This window comes from Dermochelys coriacea, chromosome 11, assembly GCF_009764565.3.
Source record: "Dermochelys coriacea isolate rDerCor1 chromosome 11, rDerCor1.pri.v4, whole genome shotgun sequence".
NCBI classification, from domain to species: domain Eukaryota; kingdom Metazoa; phylum Chordata; order Testudines; family Dermochelyidae; genus Dermochelys; species Dermochelys coriacea.
Window position 1 is genome coordinate 13,946,654 of NC_050078.2, and position 22,145 is coordinate 13,968,798.

The following is a 22,145-nucleotide window of genomic DNA, read 5'->3' on the forward strand; positions in this document are numbered from 1 at the left end:
ACATTCATATGCTAGTATGATATGGAATAGAACTTGGAATTATATACCTAGTGCCTTCCGTAATCCAGGTATCCCAAAGTACTTTGTTGTAGTCAGATGGGGCAGTGCATAGATTATGAAAGCAAATGTTTGGCAGCTATTGTAGAGTAGATTCCAAAGATGTGGCCGGTCAATTTGCCCAACTGTGGTGTGTTGCAGAAACACAACTTCCTATAACTGAAGAATCTGCTATATTGCAAAAAGGAGAGTCAGATTCCTGGGGGCACAAAGGGGACATTAGCTGACCTAATGCCCCCTCCCCGCGCTGCAAAGGGGTCACCCTGGGTCGTATGGACTCAGCTCCACACCTTCACACTATGGGGATAAAAGGTCTGGTGGCTAGACCACCTCTGTGCAGCGAATACTGGAGTTGTGCTTGGGGACTGTGGTAACAAAGCACCTCCTCTCTGCATGCTGATCCCTGGCCCTATAAACCCTAAAATGCAGAAGCAAGGTGCATCACTTTGAAGACCTAATGGGTGGTTCTGGGGTTCTGCCAGTTGGGGGTGGGAGCTGTAATTACCACACAATTCCACAGCAACTCCACTTCTGGAAACAGCACCCTGATGAGAGCTGTTTTAACAACACATTCTCTGGCTGCCCTGGCCACATCCCTTTCCCCACCCACTTTCTGACCCCTTCCTCCGCCACCACTATAAGCAGAAACTTGGCTGCTTTGTGCTGCCTCAGTCTAGCATACTGGCATCAACCCTTCTAATGGGGGTCTTTACTCTGGTGGGGAATTGAATCCATATGTCACGTATGTCCCTGCAAATTAGAGCGTTAAAGAGACACATCCCATAGGCCTGTTACAAACATGACAGATTTCCTTCAATAGAAAAAGGAAACAGCATGTACCTCCCATATTTAAACACTCACTGTAATAAGAGAAACTTTACAGAAACCCAGTACTTTGTAACTGTCCAGATTTGCTTTGTTGGCAACTTTGACTAGGCAGCTATCAGAAACCTACTGTCCTACTTAGCCTCTCTGAAACAGCAAACAAATACGTGGCTAGGACTTGCTGTAACTGCCTGACACACATAGGAGAAAACAGACTCCCTGGTTGCACCACTCCTAGTGCCTTGGGCTTTTTGGTCTGTGTCAGCATTTGTCTGTTCTCTCTTAACCTAATTTGGTTTCTAAGGGGCTGCATATTGAGTAAGTATTTATGGCATGCAGTTCTAACACACAGTGTGTATCACAGCCTTTCATTACCTTACAGGTTCACAGCATGTAGGAGTCAAACTTTTTACTCTCCGCTTTAGACAGTTCAGATTATTCTTCCAACTGAAAAACTAGCTGTCCTTGGATAAACCAAACAAACATGCCAACATACTATTTGCCCACAACAAAGAACTGCTTTATACCAGTTGCTTGACACTAGGAAAAAAGTATATGCATCTCAGGGAAGGGGGCACTACACTTAAAACTTCCCCTTAGGATAACTCTCCCTTAGTTACCTTCCCAAAGTTCAAGCAAGGATGTGTGTTTTGGTAATACCTTGGAGCACACTTTCTTCCAGGGAGAAGGGACCACATATGCAAACTGGATGAAGGAGTTCTTCTAAAGGGCCCAGTCAGGCAGTACAGTTCAACTGCAGGCTTTCACAAAGAAAGATTTTCTCTCAAATGCTGGTCATAAGCTTGCATAAGACAAGCTTTAACTTGAATATACCACAAACTAGAGAATAAACAAGCACTACTTAACCCACTGCAAAGCCAGCCCCCATCTAACCTGTCACAGAGTTCCTATGGCTGCTTCCTATCTCCCTTTCTCCTAGGCAATGAGCCCTGTTCATCACGAGCTTCCCCTCCCTCAGGAGCTCTCTCATCTCATTACCCCAAAATCCATTCCACCTGCATGATACTTGAGCAAGGAGTTAACTCCTTCACTGCTGGATTCTAGAGGGGACTGTACTCAGGTGGCTCTAATCACCAGCTGGGGATAGACAGTCAGCCACACCCAGGGTAGGGTTCTGTCCCTTTCTTCGGGGTTCTGTTTATTGTCTTCACAAAGAAAGAAAAGTGCACAGCAAGAAACACAAACAGTCTCACTAGGGGTTCACAGTGGGTAGGGACCTTTCTGAAACCGGAGGCTTCACAGGAAGGGGGTAGGCAGGTGACTGGCAGACTCCTGCTCTGGTTTCCAGAGCAGATCCTCTCTCCTGGTTTTCCCCTCGCTTTAGGGACTTGAGTTCATCTTTCTATTGTCCAGGTGAAAGTGTGGGCCAATCATGAGGGGCTGATCATCTATGTCAGCTGATTCGCAGCACCTGTCTGCTGGGCTGCTTTCTGGGGCAGGGTGCTGCTCCATCTCTCCCTCCTTCCCCCAGATATCAAAGAGGCAGATTGCCCTGTCATAGGGACCAGCTTGCATGTTATTTCTTTGTGGACAATAAAAGGGCTTAATTCACCCCTTCCACTACAAAGCTTGAGTGAACAGCTTAGCGGGGAGGTTAAGAGTCAGAGTATATCTAAACTTAAAATGCTTTAGCATACAGCTGCAGTTGTGCCACTGTAGCGCTTCAGTGTAGACACACACTACTGCAATGGGAGGGGTTCTCCTGTCACTGTAGGTGATCCACCGCCCAGATGCCATGTCTACAAGAGCAAGCTTACAGAGATACAGTTATGCTGCTGTACGATCGCTCGTGTAGCCGCTCTATGCTGAAGGGAGAGAGCTCTCCCATTGACGTAATAAAACCATCTCCATGAACGGCGGTAGCTATGCCAGCAGGAGAGGCTCTCCCTCTGACATAAGGATATGCACACTACCACTTGTGCCAGTGAAACTTACAGTAGAACCTCAAAGATACAAACACCAGAGTTACAGACTGACCGGTCAACCGGACACCATGTGAAACCGGAAGTAACCAATCAGGCAGCAAAGAACAACAAAAGCAAATACTGTGTTGTGCCTCTATTGCATCTTAAAGGTAGGCACATCTGGGCTGCCTGTCCCCACCCTTTTCCTTATCCCCACCCCCATGCGTGGGGCACCCACTTACAGCTAGGAGTTGAATATGCTGAGATTCGCTGTCAAAGCTGTGAGCCCCCGCTGCCAGCCCAAGGCAGCCAGAACAGGAGCAGAACTGGGGTCTGCGCTGCTTTCCTGTAAGCAGTGGCTGCTGTATTCATCCCCCTCCCCTGGCCAGGAGTGGGGAGCGCTGTTTTCACAGACACCCCTGCTGGGAGGGGGATGAGTTGTTTTCATCACCACCACCCTGATCAAGAGGGGGACAAGCTTAGAAGCTGCCTAGCTGCCTCTGGAACCTAGCCCGGAGCTGTGTTTTGTTCAGTTACGAACATTTCAGAGTTATGGATAACCTCCATTCCCGACATGTCCGTAACTCTGAAGTTCTACTGTATGTCGCTTAGGAGTGTTTTTTCACACTCGAGTGACAGAAGTTTTGCTGATATAAGTGGTAGTGTAGACATGGCCTCAGAGGCAGTGGCTAAGTTGACAGAAGAATTCTTCCATCAACCTAGCACTGTCTACACTAGGGGGTAAGTTGGCATAGCTACATCTCTCAGGATGTAGATTTGTCACACCCCTGAGTGGTGTAGCTAGGCTGATGTAAATTCCCAGTGTCGACCAGTCGTCAGTGACCCACATGCAACAACTCACAGACAGGCCACTGGGCTGTATTGCAGCTCAGCCATGGAATTTATTCTAGCATGTGTGCAAAGTCTATATCCAAACAATACAAAAACTACTGAAATCCAAACAATTTCTTCATGTTGATTTTTTACATTTTATTTGAAAGCAGCACATACTCTCAGACAAAATGCATATAATAGTACTTAGTGGTAGAGGAAAGAGAGCCCATTAAATAGATGAGGGGAAAAGTTGTATATAAAACTACAAAATATCTATGTGCTGGGACAGTTTTCCAGTACTTAACCCCAGTGCACAATGAATGAGCACATAGGGAAGAAATCCCTCACGGAGAGATCATTAAGCTCATATACAATATACACAGTAAGGGCCACAATCAAGATTATACTAGAGGGTGCTTGGGCCTACACAGGAATCTGTTGCTTGTTGAACATAATTTCATACCTGTTCTACACAGATACAGAAGTCCTGAACCAGCAATACTGTGGGGCTGAGATACAGCACATTAGTGACTGAGTTGTGGAATTTGTGAACTAGCTTATTCCAGAATGAGGGTTTTGTTGAGTGCTTTCTGCTTCATTTTCTCCATGTGTCCTTGCAGCCTCTCTCTGAGTTTGCTATTCTGGGATTGCAAATACCAATCCAGATGGTCTCTCGGGTCTCTGCAGGAGCTGGTGAAAGTAATTTATATTTATAACATGGTAAACGGTTACATAAAGGTGACAAAACCGAAGAGAAAGCCATTCATCTCAATATGTCATATTCACCCTTTTTTTAAGGGCAGGAGATAACTTTAGTAAGGCCTATAAAAGTACTGTTTTACATGAGTATATAGAGTATTGAAAAGGGTAACAAGAACTGCGAAGGAGGTATTCCTTCTGAGCTCAGCTAATTGTTGACTGGGGAGCTAACTACTTACCTCACAGTATGAATGTACTAGGAGCAATTTCAAGAGAGTATTTAGAAAAATATAAATGGTATAATTCAGTAAAACACACACATATACAATAATGCTAACGAGCCTTCCATTGAGAATGCAAGGGACTTCCACTAGCATCAACAGACACTGAATTGGGCCTTAACTGTTTGTTAACACAATCTCGGTTTCCCCATCATAGAGCTCAAGCAAATAGGGAACTTTTCCCCAAATCTGTCATGCAGGAAACGCTAAGCCAGTTTATGTATGTGTCTGTAAGTTGTATTATTGCAGACTGGCTGTAGCAGCAGCCAGTGTCTTCTGTGTCCTCTCCCTCAACATGAGGATTGTGACCTGTGGATTTATGCAGTTCCCAGACCCATTGGCCAGGCTCTACCATTTCCCAGGCCTGTCCTCAGTCCTCCGTATAGCCATGTGGACAAAGCAACTGTGGGCAACTCAGCATTGGGATGAGAATCACAATTTTTCATACTTATTCTGGTTGTTTTGGCCATCAAACCACAAGGTTCTCTGTAGCCAAGACACAGAGCCTGTATCATTGCACAATAAAGTACCCCAAGAATAAATTCAAACTCCACGTCTTGGCAGCTCCATGGAGAAGCAGTTTCATAGAGTTTAAAGTCAGAAGGGGCCATCAGATTATCTAGTCTGGCCTCCTTTATATTGCAAGCCATTAAATTTCACCCAGATACCTCTATGTTGAGCCCAGTGACTTTAGGGAGATCAAAACATTTCAGTCCTCAGAAGACTAAGCTATTGTATGCCACAGCAGAGAACAGGAGAGACCAAGGTGCCAGTAATGCCTGAGGCTCCTGCAATGGCAGGGAAATGATTAGCTGAGATATGCCCAGATGATCTTAGCAGGCGATCCATAGTCCAGGCTGCAGAGAATGGTGAAAACCCCCAAGGTGCCTGCTGATTTGACCTGAGGGAAAATTGCTTCCCAACCCCCAACTAGTGATCAGTTTGACCTTGAACATGTGAGCAATACACAGCCTCTGAGAAAGAGGATTCCCTGCTCTGGTCTACCCCATCCAGTATCCCACCTCCTGCTGTGGCCAATATCTGATGCTTTAGAGAAAGGTGAAAACCAAACCAAACCAAATCAAAAAGCCCACCACCATGTTGGCAAAGAGATACCCTAACAATAGCAAAACATATTCTCTAATAGATGTAATCACTGGTCTACAACTAATGCTAATGGGAGTTTTGTGATCACCTGCAAAGTAATCTCAACAACAGTCTCCTCTGGCTAGTGCAGAAGTACTCAAAGCTCAATGAACAGAACATTTCTAATGCAATATTCTACTCTGTTCAATAGAGGTTCTTATGCTGTGTTCATTACTATAGTATGTAAAAAGAAAAGGAGTACTTGTGGCACCTTAGAGACTAACAAATTTATTAGAGCATAAGCTTTCGTGAGCTACAGCTCACTTCATCGGATGCTGTAGCTCACGAAAGCTTATGCTCTAATAAATTTGTTAGTCTCTAAGGTGCCACAAGTACTCCTTTTCTTTTTGCGAATACAGACTAACACGGCTGCTACTCTGAAACCTATAGTATGTAAGTGCCTTCCAGTCATGTATTAAACTGTGTGACTAATACCTGTCACATGTCTGTTCTTTCATCCGCTCCCTGGGGGGAGAAGTGTGAGTAGGGAGTGTTTTGTTTTGATTTTTTTATAACACACACACACACATGCACACACAAAACTGTTTGTTAGAGAAAGCCAGGTCAAAGAAGTGTGCCCTGCACTTAGAGTGAAAGGTGGTGAGGGTTGTGATGGTCTTTAGTTCCTATGGGAGTTCATTCTAAAGCCGTGAGCCAGTCTGTCTCCTGATCCAAGATGTGTTTAAAGTAGGGTGGCTGGGTTTTTTTAGCTTTGTAGAAAACAACAGAATTTTAAAAGACTGAATCTTACAGTCACACATCTTCTTACCCAGAAACAGGAGCCGAGGTATCCACTGTGTTGCTGGAATCAAGTTTAACATCCAAGGCTGTATCGCTAGGAGAAAAAGGCCATTCTTTATTCACACTAACTATTCCAAATCTTCATGTTCTAAGCAACACAGTGAGAGGAAATAGAGAAAGCAGTACACATAAGTAAACCCAGGTGCTTATGTAACATAAATTAACAGCAATTGACACTACAGAGAATACAGTAATTACAGTTGCCATAATGCTTGGCATTTATATAATGCTTTATGGATGATATGCTGCCTCCAGGGTTTGGAAACTCAATTCCTTTTCAAATTCATTTGAATTAGGGGACTTTGAAAATCACAGCCTGCAAATTCAAATCTCTGGATTAGTTGATCTCTCAACAGCTTTGTGAGGGAGGCAGGTAAACATTATTATCCCCATTTTACAGACAGCAAAACTGAAGCACGGAGAGATGAAGCAATTGGCCTAAAGTCACAGTGAGTCAGTGACAGAGCCAGGGTTAGAACACAGGACCACCTCATGCCTAACCTTGCATTCATTTTGCCAGATCACATTGCCTCTGGCTCAAACCCCCCAACCTCCAGAATACCATGCTCACCATCATATTTTACCACCTTCCCTGCCCTCTTCAGCTCCTCCTCACATCCTTCTACAGCTCCCCACAAGTGTGATTACCCTCACTTATCTCCCCACAGAGTTGCTATCTAATACATATTGAAGCCCAAACAATAGAGTTAGCCGTACTTCTTCCCCATCACCTAATCTACAAAACCCCTGTCCATTCCCCAGAGCACTCCCCATCCCCCAGTCGGGCAGCCTGGCTCCCCAGAATCCCTGTGCTGAGCTGTGGATGCAATGCAGTCTAGCAGTGATACAATATCAGTCTAGCAGTATTGGAGAATAGAAGTCACCAGCAGAACTTGACTGGACCCTTTGCTTTTCCTTGCAGAGACCAGATTATACAATAAAAAGGGAATAGCTCTGTGTTTATAAATGTGATATTTGAAAAGCAGCTTGTGTGTGAGACGCCATGGGAATGACTATGTGTGGGAAGCCGTGATTCTTTCACGAGGGAAGTCTAAAACAAACATCACCATCCCAAGGGACATTTCAAAGGACTCATTTCCTCTGCCAGTGTCAGTAAATATCTGACCAAAAAAAAAGTTATAGAAAATTTACCCGGCCCAAGAAGAATGAGTGCGTTTTATTCTGGAGACAGGTTTCAGAGTGGTAGCCATGTTAGTCTGTATCAGCAAAAAGAACGAGGAGTACTTGTGGCACCTTAGAGACAAACAAATTCATGTTCTCTGTGTATATATATATCCTCCTACTGTATTTTCCACTCCATGCATCTGATGAAGTGGGTTTTAGACCACGAAAGCTTATGCCCAAATATATTTGTTAGTCTCTAACGTGCCACAAGTACTCCTCATTCTTTTTATTTCGGAGACTAAATTCAAATCTTAAAGTGTGAAACAAAGGGACTCAGTCCTGTGCCAAATGCATGATCTGAACGTCATCTTAATGGTGGTACTGCTAGGGGACTTCAGCAATGAACTTGTACATAAACCTAAACAAGAGAAGTGCCCTCAAATTCGTTGCCAAACATCTTCCCTATATTTAAATAGATATAGATTTACCTTCCATCTTTCAGTGGTTTACTTTTGGCTTCTTCCCCTGATTCAATCTGCGGAAATTCAGCTTTCAGCATATCCGGAGAAAGAACCACTTTTAACTCAGCTTCAGTCTCACTGAAAATGAATAAGTAAAAAACATTTAGTTTTTACCTATTATTTTTTACCTGTCCTATATTTTTTAGCCTGGGAAAACAAAAGGATGCTTTATGCAAGAAGAAGCATCCGTACTTCTTTGTCACTCTGTGAGTGTTTTTATATACATGCTATATGTACACACACAGGTGCTAAAAACTCAGTGCAAATTATATTAAATAAATTATAGAGAGGAAACTTACTAGCCAGTTATATTTTCCTTGTCTCTCTCGGGTAAGTCATCCAGCATTGGTGGTACGTCCCTTGGAAGCATATCTAAATTGTAGGGATCACTACTGTGGAAATGACATGATCATATGTTTGAGATAGGAAGGGAAGGGTAATGGCACATGACAAATATGTTCTGGGGATCTTCACATTGTAAATATTCTGGAAAATCCAGATACTTTGGAAAGCAAATACATCAGCTAGCTACAGACACGCGAGTCAGCAAAGCACATTTTTGTTCTTTAAAGGTTAGATAAAAAATTGGTAAAGTTAGGCACCTGAATACATATTTAGGCACCTAAATAAGTAGCTTGATTTTCAAAGCAGCTGCACTCCCATTAACCACAATGGCAGCTATGAGTGCTCAGCACCTCTGAAAGTCAGGCCATCTATTTAGGTGCCTGAACATCAGTTTAGATACCTAACATTAGGCACCTAGGTTTTGAAATGGTCATAGTTAGGTTTTCTTCAGCTATGAGTGTGTCACGGTGCTAATGCAGATATCTGTAATAGGTACTAAATCCTCAATTTCGCAAAGCACTGAAGCGTGCTAATTTTAAGCATGTACTTACATTTCATTGGATTCAAGGGGATTTAAGTACGTGCTTATAGTTAAGTACATGATTGAAAGACTCCCATTGACTTCAATGGGCTTTTGGTCCAGGCCCTGCTGAACAGGGATGGATTTAAGTATGTTCTGAATTGGGGTCTAAGTACTATGATCCACGTGGATTAGCATCTCCTTCTTCCCCTCTGCTGAGCTAGAACTATGGGAGCAGGGTGAGTAAAGAAGCAAAGCTGCTGCGACCCACGTGGCAGTGGGGAGGGGAGGGAAGGGAGAGAGATGCTGCAACCAGATGCCTATCTCTTAGATGTCACGTGTCCTGCTGACACCCTCAGACATGCAGGGTATGCAGAGCTGAGTTGCTAATATCTGCCCCCGGTGCCTGGAGCTGAAGTGGAAAACAGTCTTACTCCATAAAGTCGGCTTTTATTAGACTGAAATGCCACTTACAAGGCTAGATTTTGTCCCCCCTTACTCACACTGAGCCTGATCCACTGCCCACTGCAGTCAATGCAAGTCTTTCCACTGGCTTCAATGAATTGGGCCCAGTGAGTAGTAATTTACTCTGCACATAGTCCCCTTTGTTTCAATGGGACAATGTGTGACATTAGTTACTGGTCGATATGAGTAAGGGTGGCAGAATCTGGCCCGGATGAAGGTGTTTGATGTTCAAACTTTTTCTTACCAATGATGCATCACTGTGCTTGCCAGAGTGGGAGCATTAGACAAGGCTGAATAAACCACCGACGGGAATCGTCTCCAGTATGTTACTCCTCGAATGACTTCCTGAAACGACAACAGTCCCAGTGACCATGCCTGTAAAATGCAATCAGTAAAGAGAGGAAGGGTGGGAGAAATGTGTGCAGGAGGGAATGCCTTGCTTTGCTTGGTTAAAGCCTGTGTTTTCTGAGCCTCAGTTCTCTTCATCTGAAAAGTTATTGGCTCCAGTGCAGGGCCTTGGAGATGCAGTGGGGGGGTTAAAAGAGGGAAATCGCGAGGAGATCCTTAGGGCTGCTGCAGAAAGGACATGGAGAAGCCCTAGGGAGGAACAAGCTTCAAGCAATGAACAATCACATTTACCTATAAATACTAATAATCAGCTGCATATGTCATTAATAGCTCAACACATCTTCCATTTGGGATAACTGTTTATGTTCTATTTGAGTCTACAAGGCAAATTCTCTGTGACTTATACCTTTTGCAACTAATATTTCACTGAAACCAAAAGCTGTACCTTGTGATGCAGAAATTTCTTTTGTGTAATCGGAATGCTGGATCCTATGGGATATTCTTTGGTGAATCTATATTTTGGATGAGGACAAAGATGATACTCAATGTTTGTTTCTGAATAGTCCAAAGGCTGCATAAAGACATACAATCCTGGAGTAGGGTTCTGAAAACAAACACAAAGAAGAGATTTAAAAAAAATAATTCTGTGCCCTTTGAACAAATCCGTCACTGAAAAATTCAGTTCTTGTCATTAATTAGAAAAGGATTCCCAGCTCAAACTCCACCTCCTAGATCCCACTTTGCCTCTTTAGTTCAACTCAACACCTGATCTCTCCTTCCTCCCCTCTACCCCAGGTCTAAGTCAGTCCTATGATCCCCTATGGAACACGGCTAGCAACAGACACTACCTGGGACCACTCCTGGCCCATTGGTTTCAGTGGGAGTTAGGCACCCATTTAAAAATCCCACTAGGCATCTAGCAGTGTCTTTAGGCACCTAAATACCTTTGAAAACCCACCTATGATCATGGGCACTATAGAACACGTTAAGATAGATGGATACATAGAACCCAAGGAGCATTCCTCCTCCCCAACCCTTTCTCATTCTGCCTAAATGGACTGAACTGCAGATCCTGAGCGCAAGAGAACTGTGCCAACCCTATCCCATGTGAGGAGGTGCACGATGCCACAGAGGGGTTGGAGACGAGGCAAAGCTATGGCCCTCCTCTGTGCTGACCTGCAGATGAGGTGGGGTCCCGGGGACAGGCTGCAGCCCCTATAGATTGTGGTAGTGGGTACGTGCTGGGGAGCTCTGGATGTCATTCAGCACTTACCTGTTGCTTCCCCTGGAAGTGTGGGAGTGTGGCTCTGGCCCCTCCATAGCAGGGCTGTGCCTTACAGCACCATCCAGCCCTGTGGCACACAGTTTTTATATATAAACCTAAAGAAGGTAATTGTCTTCCAATTCCTTACCAACCCTATAATGGAGCAAATGTACATTTCCATCAGCTCCTGGGAGGCTTTACTAGAGCCAAGTTTTACTTACAAATATGCGAAGTGGGTGACTGTCTGGAGGCTGGAGTAATGCTTTGGGAGCTGCCAGGTTTAAAAGGCTCGTGGCCTTTTCCAAGGATTTCTCTCCCGGGTGTTTGTGTAGACCCTCCGGTGGAAAGGGAGGACTGAGCTGTGGCTTTGAAGAAGTTACTATTGAGATCAGCTCATCCTGGAATAATTCAGAAGACAAATGTTTTCAGGATGCAGAGGGAGTTTTGGTGTAAAATATTGTAACAAAATGCTATGCAGTGAAACAAAATAATGGATTTTGGTTGACTTGTTACCTTGGCTCCCTGCTTTAGTGGTCGGGAAAGTTTTTGAGGTTTATAACTTGTTGATGCATAGTGTGTACAAAATGGCTGGTACCCCATAATGCTCAAGTGCTGAGGAACCTAGGTACAAATGAAGATGATTTATTGCAACACATGCATATGGAGGTCAGTGTGTTCTAACTTTCCAGCTCTAACATGGACACTTCACATGGTCTCTTCCTGTAACAGATGCTTGGACCATCATTTGGTGACAGTGACATATGATGAAAACTATGAGCAAGAATGCTTAAGCCCTGTACAGTCAAATGAATTTGTGAAGGACTGTTTTCACTCTAGATGTTTTCTATAAAGGATCATGTGGGAAGTAATAATTTCTTGCACAAACAAGATTGATGGGCTGGCAGAAAGCTCTGTTTGCGTAATACACCTAACACTGGTATGTGAAAATAAAACGGAACAGCAGCAAAGGTACAAACAGGAACGAAAATTAAGATCTCCTTTAAGCAATGAAAAAGCACAAGAACAAATCCGCACAGACACACCCCTAGAACCCCGACCTGGGGTATTCTATCTGCTACCCAAGATCCATAAACCTGGAAATCCTGGACGCCCCATCATCTCAGGCATTGGCACCCTGACAGCAGGATCGTCTGGCTATGTAGACTCCCTCCTCAGGCCCTTCGTTACCAGCACTCCCAGCTATCTTCGAGACACCACTGACTTCCTGAGGAAACTACAGTCCATTGGTGATCTTCCTAAAAACACCATCCTAGCCACTATGGATGCAGAAGCCCTCTACACCAACATTCCACACAAAGATGGACTACAAGCCGTCAGGAACAGTATCCCCGATACTGTCACGGCTAACCTGGTGGCTGAACTTTGTGACTTTGTCCTCACCCATAACTATTTCACATTTGGGGACAATGTATACCTTCAAATCAGCGGCACTGCGATGGGTACCCACATGGTCCCACAGTATGCCAACATTTTTATGGCTGACTTAGAACAACGCTTCCTCAGCTCTCGTCCCCTAATGCCCCTACTCTACTTGCGCTACATTGATGACATCTTCATCATCTGGACCCATGGAAAAGAAGCCCTTGAGGAATTCCACCATGATTTCAACAATTTCCATCCCACCATCAACCTCAGCCTGGACCAGGCCACACAAGAGATCCACTTCCTGGACACTACGGTGCTAATAAGCGATGGTCACATAAACACCACCCTATATCGGAAACCTACTGATCGCTTTTCCTACCTACATGCCTCTAGCTTTCATCCAGATTATACCACTCGATCCATTGTCTACAGCCAAGCTCTACGATATAACCGCATTTGCTCCAACCCCTCAGACAGAGACAAACACCTACAAGATCTCTATCATGCATTCCTACAACTACAATACCCATCTGCTGAAGTGAAGAAACAGATTGATAGAGCCAGAAGAGTACCCAGAAGTCATCTACTACAGGACAGGCCCAACAAAGAAAATAACAGAACGCCACTAGCCATCACCTTCAGCCCCCAACTAAAACCTCTCCAACGCATCATCAAGGATCTACAACCTATCCTGAAGGACGACCCATCACTCTCACAGATCTTGGGAGACAGGCCAGTCCTTGCTTACAGACAGCCCCCCAATCTGAAGCAAATACTCACCAGCAACCACACACCACACAACAGAACCATTAACCCAGGAACCTATCCTTGCAACAAAGCCCGTTGCCAACTCTGTCCACATATCTATTCAGGGGATACCATCATAGGGCCTAATCACATCAGCCACACTATCAGAGGCTCCTTCACCTGCGCATCTACCAATGTGATATATGCCATCATGTGCCAGCAATGCCCCTCTGCCATGTACATTGGCCAAACTGGACAGTCTCTACGTAAAAGAATGAATGGACACAAATCAGACGTCAAGAATTATAACATTCAAAAACCAGTTGGAGAACACTTCAATCTCTCTGGTCTCTCGATTACAGACCTAACAGTAGCTATCCTTCAACAAAAAAGCTTCAAAAACAGACTCCAACGAGAGACTGCTGAATTGGAATTAATTTGCAAACTGGATACAATTAACTTAGGCTTGAATAGAGACTGGGAATGGATGAGTCATTACACAAAGTAAAACTATTTCCCCATGTTATTTCTCCCCCCCACCCCACCCCCCACTGTTCCTCAGATATTCTTAAAAAGAAGGGGAGTACTTGTGGCACCTTGGAGACTAGCGAATTTATTGGAGCGTAAGCTTTCGTGAGCTACAGCTCACTTCATCGGATGCTCGCGAAGGCTTATGCTCTAGTGGGTTTGTTGGTCTCTGGGGTGCCACAGGTACTCCTTTTCTTTTTGCGAATACAGACTAACACGGCTGCTACTATGAAACCTGTCAGATATTCTTGTTAACTGCTGGAATTAGCCTACCTTGCTTGTCACCATGAAAGGTTTTCCTCCTTCCCCCCCCCCCCCCGCTGCTGGTGATGGCTTATCTTAAGTGATCACTCTCCTTACAGCGTGTATGATAAACCCATTGTTTCATGTTCTCTGTGTGTGTATATAAATCTCCCCTCTGTTTTTTCCACCAAATGCATCCGATGAAGTGAGCTGTAGCTCACGAAAGCTTATGCTCTAATAAATTTGTTAGTCTCTAAGGTGCCACAAGTACTCCTTTTCTTTTTGCGAATACAGACTAACACGGCTGCTACTCTGAAACCTGTCTTTAAGCAATGTTGTTTCTATGCTTGTTGTAATCAACAAAACAAAGACTTGGCCAAATTCAGCACTGATTTAAGCCCAGTGGAATCTCCTGACTTTAGGGGGTGATAGAATTTGGCCTTTTTCAATTTCTAAATTGTGAGGGAGGAGAGTTTAGAGGTAAGAAGGTAAAAAATAGGTTCTGGATTCACAAAGCTTGAGAACAATAAAGATATAGCTGAAGATCGAGACACTAATCTGTATTTACTATCCAAATTAGTGGAATACACAGCACATAAAAAAAATCATGTCTTCCCTTTTTTGTAACTTTTATCAGGGGAATCTGGTATTTGCTTTGGGGCCAGATCCTGCACTCCTTGCATGCTCAATTCTTGAATTCAATGAGAAATGTGCGAGAAATGTGAGATCAGGCCCCTTGAATCAAAAGACTAGTAAGACCAAGTCATATAGTTTCTCAAAGGCTGTCTTCTGTCTTATGATTTAAGTAGCTGAGAGAGCAGGACAGCAGAGCACTGGAGACACCATCCACTGGCGACACAGAATCTCATGGCTATGATGTTGTCTTCATCAACTTGGTGAGAATATGGACTGACAGTCAACATGGAGAGTCTGAACCTGCAGACCCTTACTATGTCACTAGCCCTTACCGATGCAAGTAGTCCTATTTAAGAAATCATAGCAGTTGTATCAGTAGAAAGTCTGTCTGAGGTGCAATGGCTTGAAGAGGTCACGCACTGGGGTGGTGCGCCTCTGCACTGCCCCCTACTGCTGACTCTCCATTAATACCACAAATGAGCCCACACATTTAGGGAGCTAACAAAAGATGAATCCCATAGTCCTTACTTGGGCAAAACTCCCATTGACCTGAATGACAGGGACTACTCGTTCATACACAAAATGCGGCACTGTATTTCTTATGTCACACTAACCCTAATGAAAGAAAGCAATATGACACAGGTGAGTGACTAAGCTCACCTGTCTCACCTTTAAGTCGTAGAACGGGTGAATGTGCTTGATTTTCATGTCTAAAGACTTGACAGGAACTGGACCAAGACCATCGGGAGCCTGAAACAATACAGTATTTTAAGACACAACAATATACTGGGCATTTTCTTTTTCAGCTGAAATAAGTCATCAATATAGCCAGTTGGAAGAATGGGGAAAGAATTTTGGAAACATTTTATCAGCATTTTCTTCCTGTCTTTTTCGGTTGTTGAAGTTTCAGTGAAATTTTTTCTCCCCGAAAAAATCAAATTTCAATCTGCTCCAGCCATCGCTGCATTATTATGAATATGAGGACAATAAAGGGTAGTTAATAAAATGTAACACTTCATTTTTTTCACTATTTTGACAGTACTTTTAATAAACCTATTGTCTGAATTAACAGTATTTGGTGTTTTGTTTTTCTCATATAGCCACCATGGTACATAAGGAATTTCACAGGTGAATTCTCTGAGTTTATATCTGCATTGCTGTTGGAGTCCTCATGGATTATGGTTTGTTAGCATTTCAATCTACAATGGTCATCAGCTCAGATGGGCACTTAGATGTTCTCCTGGAAGTTAAAGACCCTTTGGGCTTTAACCCAGAAGCCCAGGGAAAGCTGTAACAGGTCTGGCCATATGCATGATTATGTCTTTGTGTGTTGTCTGACTACATCGTGCATAAGTTTATGTCACCGAGGTCATGGAAGACACAGCATCCGTGACTTCTAGAGACCTCCAAGACATTCTCTGCTTCAGCCCAAGGAGCTGCGGGACTCTGGAGCTGGCAGCCAACGGGGCCCTGGCAAGGTTCCAGCGACAGGTGACAGACTCCAGCTATGGGAGACAGCCTCGTGCGGGAAGAGGGCACCTCAGGCAAGCGGCTGGAGGTGTCCCGTTTTCTCTTTGAGAAATATGGTCACCCTGCAGCTCCCAGCCACCACTCTGGTGGGGGAAACCATGGAGCCGCAGCAGCAAAAGTCACAGACAGGTCACAGCTTCTGTGAATGTTTGTTTATTGCACGTGACCTGTCCGTGGCTTTTACTAAAAATAACCATGACAAAATCTTAGCCTTAATCATGCTTTTAGCCCTTTAGCACAGACATTTAAATAAGGGGAGACTGTGTTTCCAAACAGACAGAGCACTGGACACGGGCTCAGGAGATGTGGATTCTATTCTTGGCTCTGCCACTGGCCTGTTGGATGACTTTGGGCAAGTCACTTTGCCTCTCAGTGCCCCCCAATCTGTAAAATTGGGATAAATATACTAACCTCCTCTGTTAAGTGCTTTGAGATCTACTGATGAAGAGGGCTATATAAGAGCAGGGTATTGTCATTAATAAGTATCCTGTTAGATGGTCTCACCACTTCTTTAACTCTTTGTACATGAGGGTTAACCTATGTCAATGTCAGAGCTAGTCTGTTTCTTCATGTGATATTCCTGTGTATCTCTTGTCCCATGTACCCTGCAAGATCCTCCCCTGGAGGAATCCTGCCAGTTATGTGCAAGAGGACTCCATTTGTGTGATTTTTCATCTGCATCTGTGTCTCTACAGCAATTCAAAATAAAGTGCACATCTTCAACTACTCTTGAAATGGAAAAAAGGTTCCAAGCCCAACTCTGCCCTCACTTATAAAGTTGCAACTCCCAGTGAGGTTAATAGGATCTTTACAGCAACCTTTAAAGAATCTTACACAGTGAAACCTGTCTTAAGGGATCCTGGAAGTGATGAACAAAACCAGGTGATTAACAGAAGTTGCACATGGTCTAAAACTTCTGGTTTATATACAAACAGTGTGTAAATCCATACAATGATTGTGTATTGCAAGGAGCTCCAGACCCGTTGAACCATACAGTCAGTTTTCAGATACAAAAACATGATCTTAGAACAGAGATCTCTAAAGATCACTGGTCTTTCAAGATCTCTTCCTGTTTGAGGTCAAATATTAATATGAGAAAGGGAAATGACCTTTTGGTTGGTCAGAACGGTTAATGCACTGATTCTCTTCTATAATATGCAGTGTGGGAATTCATTCTTTATAGGAAACGAGTATAAGGTGTGTTACTAAGTGATACCAACATTTGGGAGTATTTTTAGTAGATTTACAGTTACTTACCTCATTCTGACTCTGCACTATCCTGTGCTGGGCATTGCTCAGAATTAGGAGATTGTACAGAGTGCATATTTTAATGTAAACTTTAAAAATGCTGAGGAAAATACTGGGCAATAATAGTCTTTAACCAGCTGACTGGGGCAGGGACCTTGCCTTCACATGCATGTAAAGTCCTATGCACATTTATGGTATTATAGAAAGCGCCTGGTATTTGGTATAACAGAACTAATACAATGGTGTTTATACTTCCAGGGCCAGATCCTCAACTGGTGTACACTGTCATAGCTCCATCAACATCAATGGAGCTTCAACTACAGCCGCTGAAAATCTGGATCCAACCTTTCAGGCTAAATTCTCATTCACACTAATGCCATTTTACCTTACTCTGGGTATTATATTTATACCCACGTTAAGGCCCCTTTACACTTCCAGAGTACGGTAAAGTGGCCTTAGTGTAAATGAGAATCAGACCCTTCATTTTTAGTAAATGATTTGTTGCCACACTAATCAAGAGACCTACCAGTTCATCAGACCACTGAGGTGGATGATAGGTTGGGAATTTGAAAGGTAATATGTGATCTACAGACAAGTTGAAAGCAACGCTCTTCTGCTCTTCACCCATAGCTGTTGAGCTGATGATTTTCAAACTGCTGTTTTCTGCCATGTGGAGAGAAAGAATCAAGATCTTGAAATAAATGTTAAGATATTCTCTCAAAAATAAAACCAAACCACAACACAGACTTTTAACTTCTTCCTAAGTCAGGATTTGCCCAGCCATTTTGATTTAAGAGTAGACTTGGAAGCATTTGATTTTTATTGGTAAATGTTGGAAAACATCAATTTCACCGGACAAATACAATCTGAAAAAAAATATTTCCATCAATAATAATCTAAAATTTACAGATAGGAAGAAGAAAAATGCAGCTTGAGAACATATTAGCTTGATTTAAGGATATTTATTTTGTATATTTTGACCTGTGATGTTGACAATTTGTATTTTAACATTTATAAAACTTTAACTTTCAAATCTGTGTCTACTGTCATTAAATTGTTAATGTCTGTTTCCCCCATTGTCTGATTCACCTCCATTATTTTGCACAACTGTGAAAATTAAAATTGATAAAAATAAAAGAGATTAATAATAAACATTGACATTATCCAGCAAAATGATAAAATAATAAAAATCTAACTCTGCCACGTCCATTTAAGAGGAGGCAGGCATAGTACTGGGATTGCTGGGTGAATTCAACGACAAGCCATTCCCAACCTGCTCTTCTCTAGCAGTAGTATTTTTGCCCACTTGTTTCCCTTCTCTGCAAAGGTGGTCTGGTCTGTTTGTTTCTGCTCATGCTGCAGGGCATATATTTAACTCCTCAGATGCATCTAAGCATTCTTTGCACTGGCTGCCACAGTATCTCATCTTTAAAGCACCAATGAAATTACTGTGATGGGTTTTGGGGCACTGGAATTGCCCATTGCAGAAAAAAAGAACTTCCTTTGGGAAAGGAAACGACATGGACATGGGACAAGGTGGTTGCCAAACAGGGTGGGTAAGCAAGAAGGAGAGAGCGGTGAAGGAAGAGACTAAAATTCTACCATTACTTAGGACAGCAATGCACTCCAGGGCTGGCCTTGTCTTGGATAGCTCAATGGTTTATCAAAGGCTTATTTCATTTCCCCATTGTTATAAAACGAGTAGCGTTTCTGTACTACCTCTTCCATTTCACTATGAGGAAATGATCTACTGCTGTTCTCGGCTTATCCAGAGCCAAGACTGATGTCACATAATTACTGGCAAGCATCTGTTCAGAAACAGTGACAGGAAACAAAAGGAGCAGCACTAGATGGATGGCTTTGCATTTTCTGGTTCCCCCCTGTTTTACTGCACCAAGTTCAAGCATCCTGTCCTTATCACCTTCCAGATCCGTTCTCAACTCTGTCCCTCCCTTTTTGTCCTCACTCACCTCTTATCACGTTGCCTCCTGTCTCTACTGCTCCACCAATTATACCAGCCTTGTCCACCTGGTTGCCTGCTTCTCAGGCAAACATCTCCACACCTAGCACCCTACCCCTTATGCATGGAACACCTTCACTGAGCTGATCCCTACGGTCAACGCCATCTCCCCTTTCAAGTCCCTCTTCAAGACCCACTCCTTACTTGATGCTTAAAAATAATTCCCCAGCTAATAATAGATAAGCTTTGAGGCGCTCAAGGATCATTAAGGTGTTTTTTAATGCCTGTAAATAATGTGTATCAAAATCATACATATTTCGACTATACTCATTTCCAATTCCTGTTACAAGATACTTATCCTTTTTGATTGCAAGCTCTTGGGAAGGATTGTCTTTGTGTGTGTGTATATGTATGTATGTATGTGTGTGTGTGCGTGCATGTGCGGGAGCTATACCTAACACATTGTGGGTGCTATTGGAATAACCGCAACAAATTGAGATGAGCTAAAATGCAAACATCTTGTCCTACACTTTACCTGATACAGAGCTTTCTTCATCGCTTTGCCCTTTGATGTCTCTCTCTAGTCCACGAAACAAAAGTAATACACGATTTAGCCGCCACTGAATCAGGACCTAGGATAATTATTTAAAGTTTTGAAGTTAATATTAAGTTGAATACTCGACAATTTACATTTATATTGACATCCAGTACTGACAGCTTTATTTATTCCTCACGGGTCACTTGGTCTTCAGTTGAAAGGAGTTTTTTGATGTATTGCATAATTTTTGTCCTGGGGTATTTTTGAGTGTTGTTTTTTGGGAAGTGTGGCAAGATGCATGTACTAGCTGCACATATTTTGACGAAAGACCAGCTAACTGTGACATTACATATATAAAATAGAAGACTGAACAGGTAGCTGTACTGTCAATTTAAATACAGATTGTAAATATAAACCTCCATCCTGTAACAGGATCCATGTGAAGGTAAAGATCTGCCCGTGAGGATCCTGTTGCAGGACAGGACCATGGATGTCCTATTGCCCCTGTAGAGCAATGAAGTCTTAACATGCACGTGTGTGCACTTTACACAGCATTATGAAGTGGCAGCACAGAGTCATAGATTTTAGCGACAGAAGAGTCCATTTGAGCTCCTGTATAACATACACCATAGAATTTCACCCAGTTACCCATGCATTGAACCTAATAACTCGTGCTTCACTAAAGCATATATTCCAGCAAGGTATCCGATCTTAAGCTGAAGACATCATGAGAATGAGAATTTACACTGGACATTGCATTTGGATTTATGGGAAATGAATGGTAGAACTGCAGGGTAATATTTAAATCCAAACAGTTAACTTTTCATTGATCTGATTTTTTAGTTTCACAAAAACATTTTTCTTCACATTTGGTTTTGCAAAAGTTATCGGTTTGTTTGTTTACAAATTCTACATTTGGAGCCTTTAACATTTTATCTCTGTTTAACATTGATTTATTCTAATAGGGGCTTATGGATTTTTTTATTAAACCCTTTGTTTTCTGGAAAGGCTGTGGCACATTTACAACAAAGAGTGAAACCAATGGGCTAGCTGTGTAGGTTCCTTGAAGATGGCAAACTGAATTGGTGTGGTTTTGTGTGTGTTTCCCAAGACATGTTGCTATTACACTGCATTTTGGTTGTTTACATTACCCGGCGAGCTGCTTGTTGAAACCGTCTTAGAATCCTGTGTCTGTTGGCCCAAGGGTCGTTAAGGAGGAGGTCAAACTTGGGCTGGACACTTGGACACTGCACCGCACACAGAAAGTGAAAATGTAGGTTATAATTGTTTTAATTAGATAATGGAGGAATATCTAGCAGTCATTCCATGGACTGAACCCATATAATATTTTCTAGCATTGAGGTTATACCATGTAAATATGTCCAGCCAACTAATAAACTAATTCTGCTTCTAGGCCATATCGGACTCTCAGTTTTTAAATGGAAATTCTCATTAATGGGTTCATTGGGAAGCTATTCTTAAATATTCAGAGACACAATAAGCTCTCCTGTTGTGCTAGTGTAAATCTGAAGTAACTCCACTGAAGTAAGGCAGGAACACTACATAAATGTAACCAATTAGTGGTAGAATAGGGATGAAAATAACAGGTCAGATCCTGATCTCCTTGATACCTGTGTAAATCTAAACTAACATCATTTATCTTATGGATGTTAGGGCCAAAACCTGGTCTCATTGAAATCAATGACAAAATGCCTTTTCAGTTCAGGGCAAGCTGGTTTGGCTCTTACTCCAGATTTAAACTGGCGAAACAGAGATCAGAATTTGGCCTGATATCCTATTGTAGATCCTACAAGAGTACAGATACAGATACCCAAGGGAAATGACATTGGCTGAATAAATTCACCATAGGGCAAAACATTTAAAGAAAAGAGTGTGATCAACCAGAAATCCTATAGATCCAATGGTAGTGAGCAAATTGCTCTGAGAAGAATCTTCATAAATAAGCAACGTGCAACTCAGATTGGGCCTACATGTCATCCTTTATAGCAACAGCAGTATATGAATCACAGCACTTGCATCGGCCTGCATATTTGTGCATTCAGTGCTTCCCCCACTGTGCTGTCCTATGTATACAGTGAACAGCTGGTCCTAACATTCTAAAAGTAGCACTGAAAATAAAACACAAATATAAACATTTTAGAGCTCTCAAATT

General features: G+C 42.8%; 1 protein-coding gene across 7 annotated transcripts in view; it reads right to left on the bottom strand.

The window, feature by feature from the left end:
• Positions 1–3,777: 3,777 nt before the first annotated feature.
• CFAP221 (cilia and flagella associated protein 221) overlaps positions 3,778–22,145 on the bottom strand; it is a 36,598-nt gene continuing 18,230 nt past the window's right edge. For 2 of the 7 annotated variants that reach the window (XM_038422852.1, XM_038422856.2), the window contains 12 exons: positions 21,124–21,219; positions 19,970–20,066; positions 18,001–18,137; positions 15,366–15,446; positions 11,670–11,777; positions 11,378–11,554; positions 10,338–10,496; positions 9,789–9,889; positions 8,514–8,606; positions 8,182–8,292; positions 6,537–6,602; positions 3,778–4,331 (listed from right to left, as the gene is read on the bottom strand). In XM_038422852.1, coding sequence (XP_038278780.1) covers positions 4,199–4,331; positions 6,537–6,602; positions 8,182–8,292; positions 8,514–8,606; positions 9,789–9,889; positions 10,338–10,496; positions 11,378–11,554; positions 11,670–11,777; positions 15,366–15,446; positions 18,001–18,137; positions 19,970–20,066; positions 21,124–21,219 — 1,359 coding nt within the window. In that variant the 3' untranslated portion in view covers positions 3,778–4,198. Of the gene's footprint in view, positions 4,332–6,536; positions 6,603–8,181; positions 8,293–8,513; positions 8,607–9,788; positions 9,890–10,337; positions 10,497–11,377; positions 11,555–11,669; positions 11,778–15,356; positions 15,447–18,000; positions 18,138–19,969; positions 20,067–21,123; positions 21,220–22,145 lie in introns of all 7 variants that reach the window. The other 5 variants (XM_038422855.2, XM_038422851.2, XM_043504993.1 and 2 more) reach the window with 4 other exon arrangements.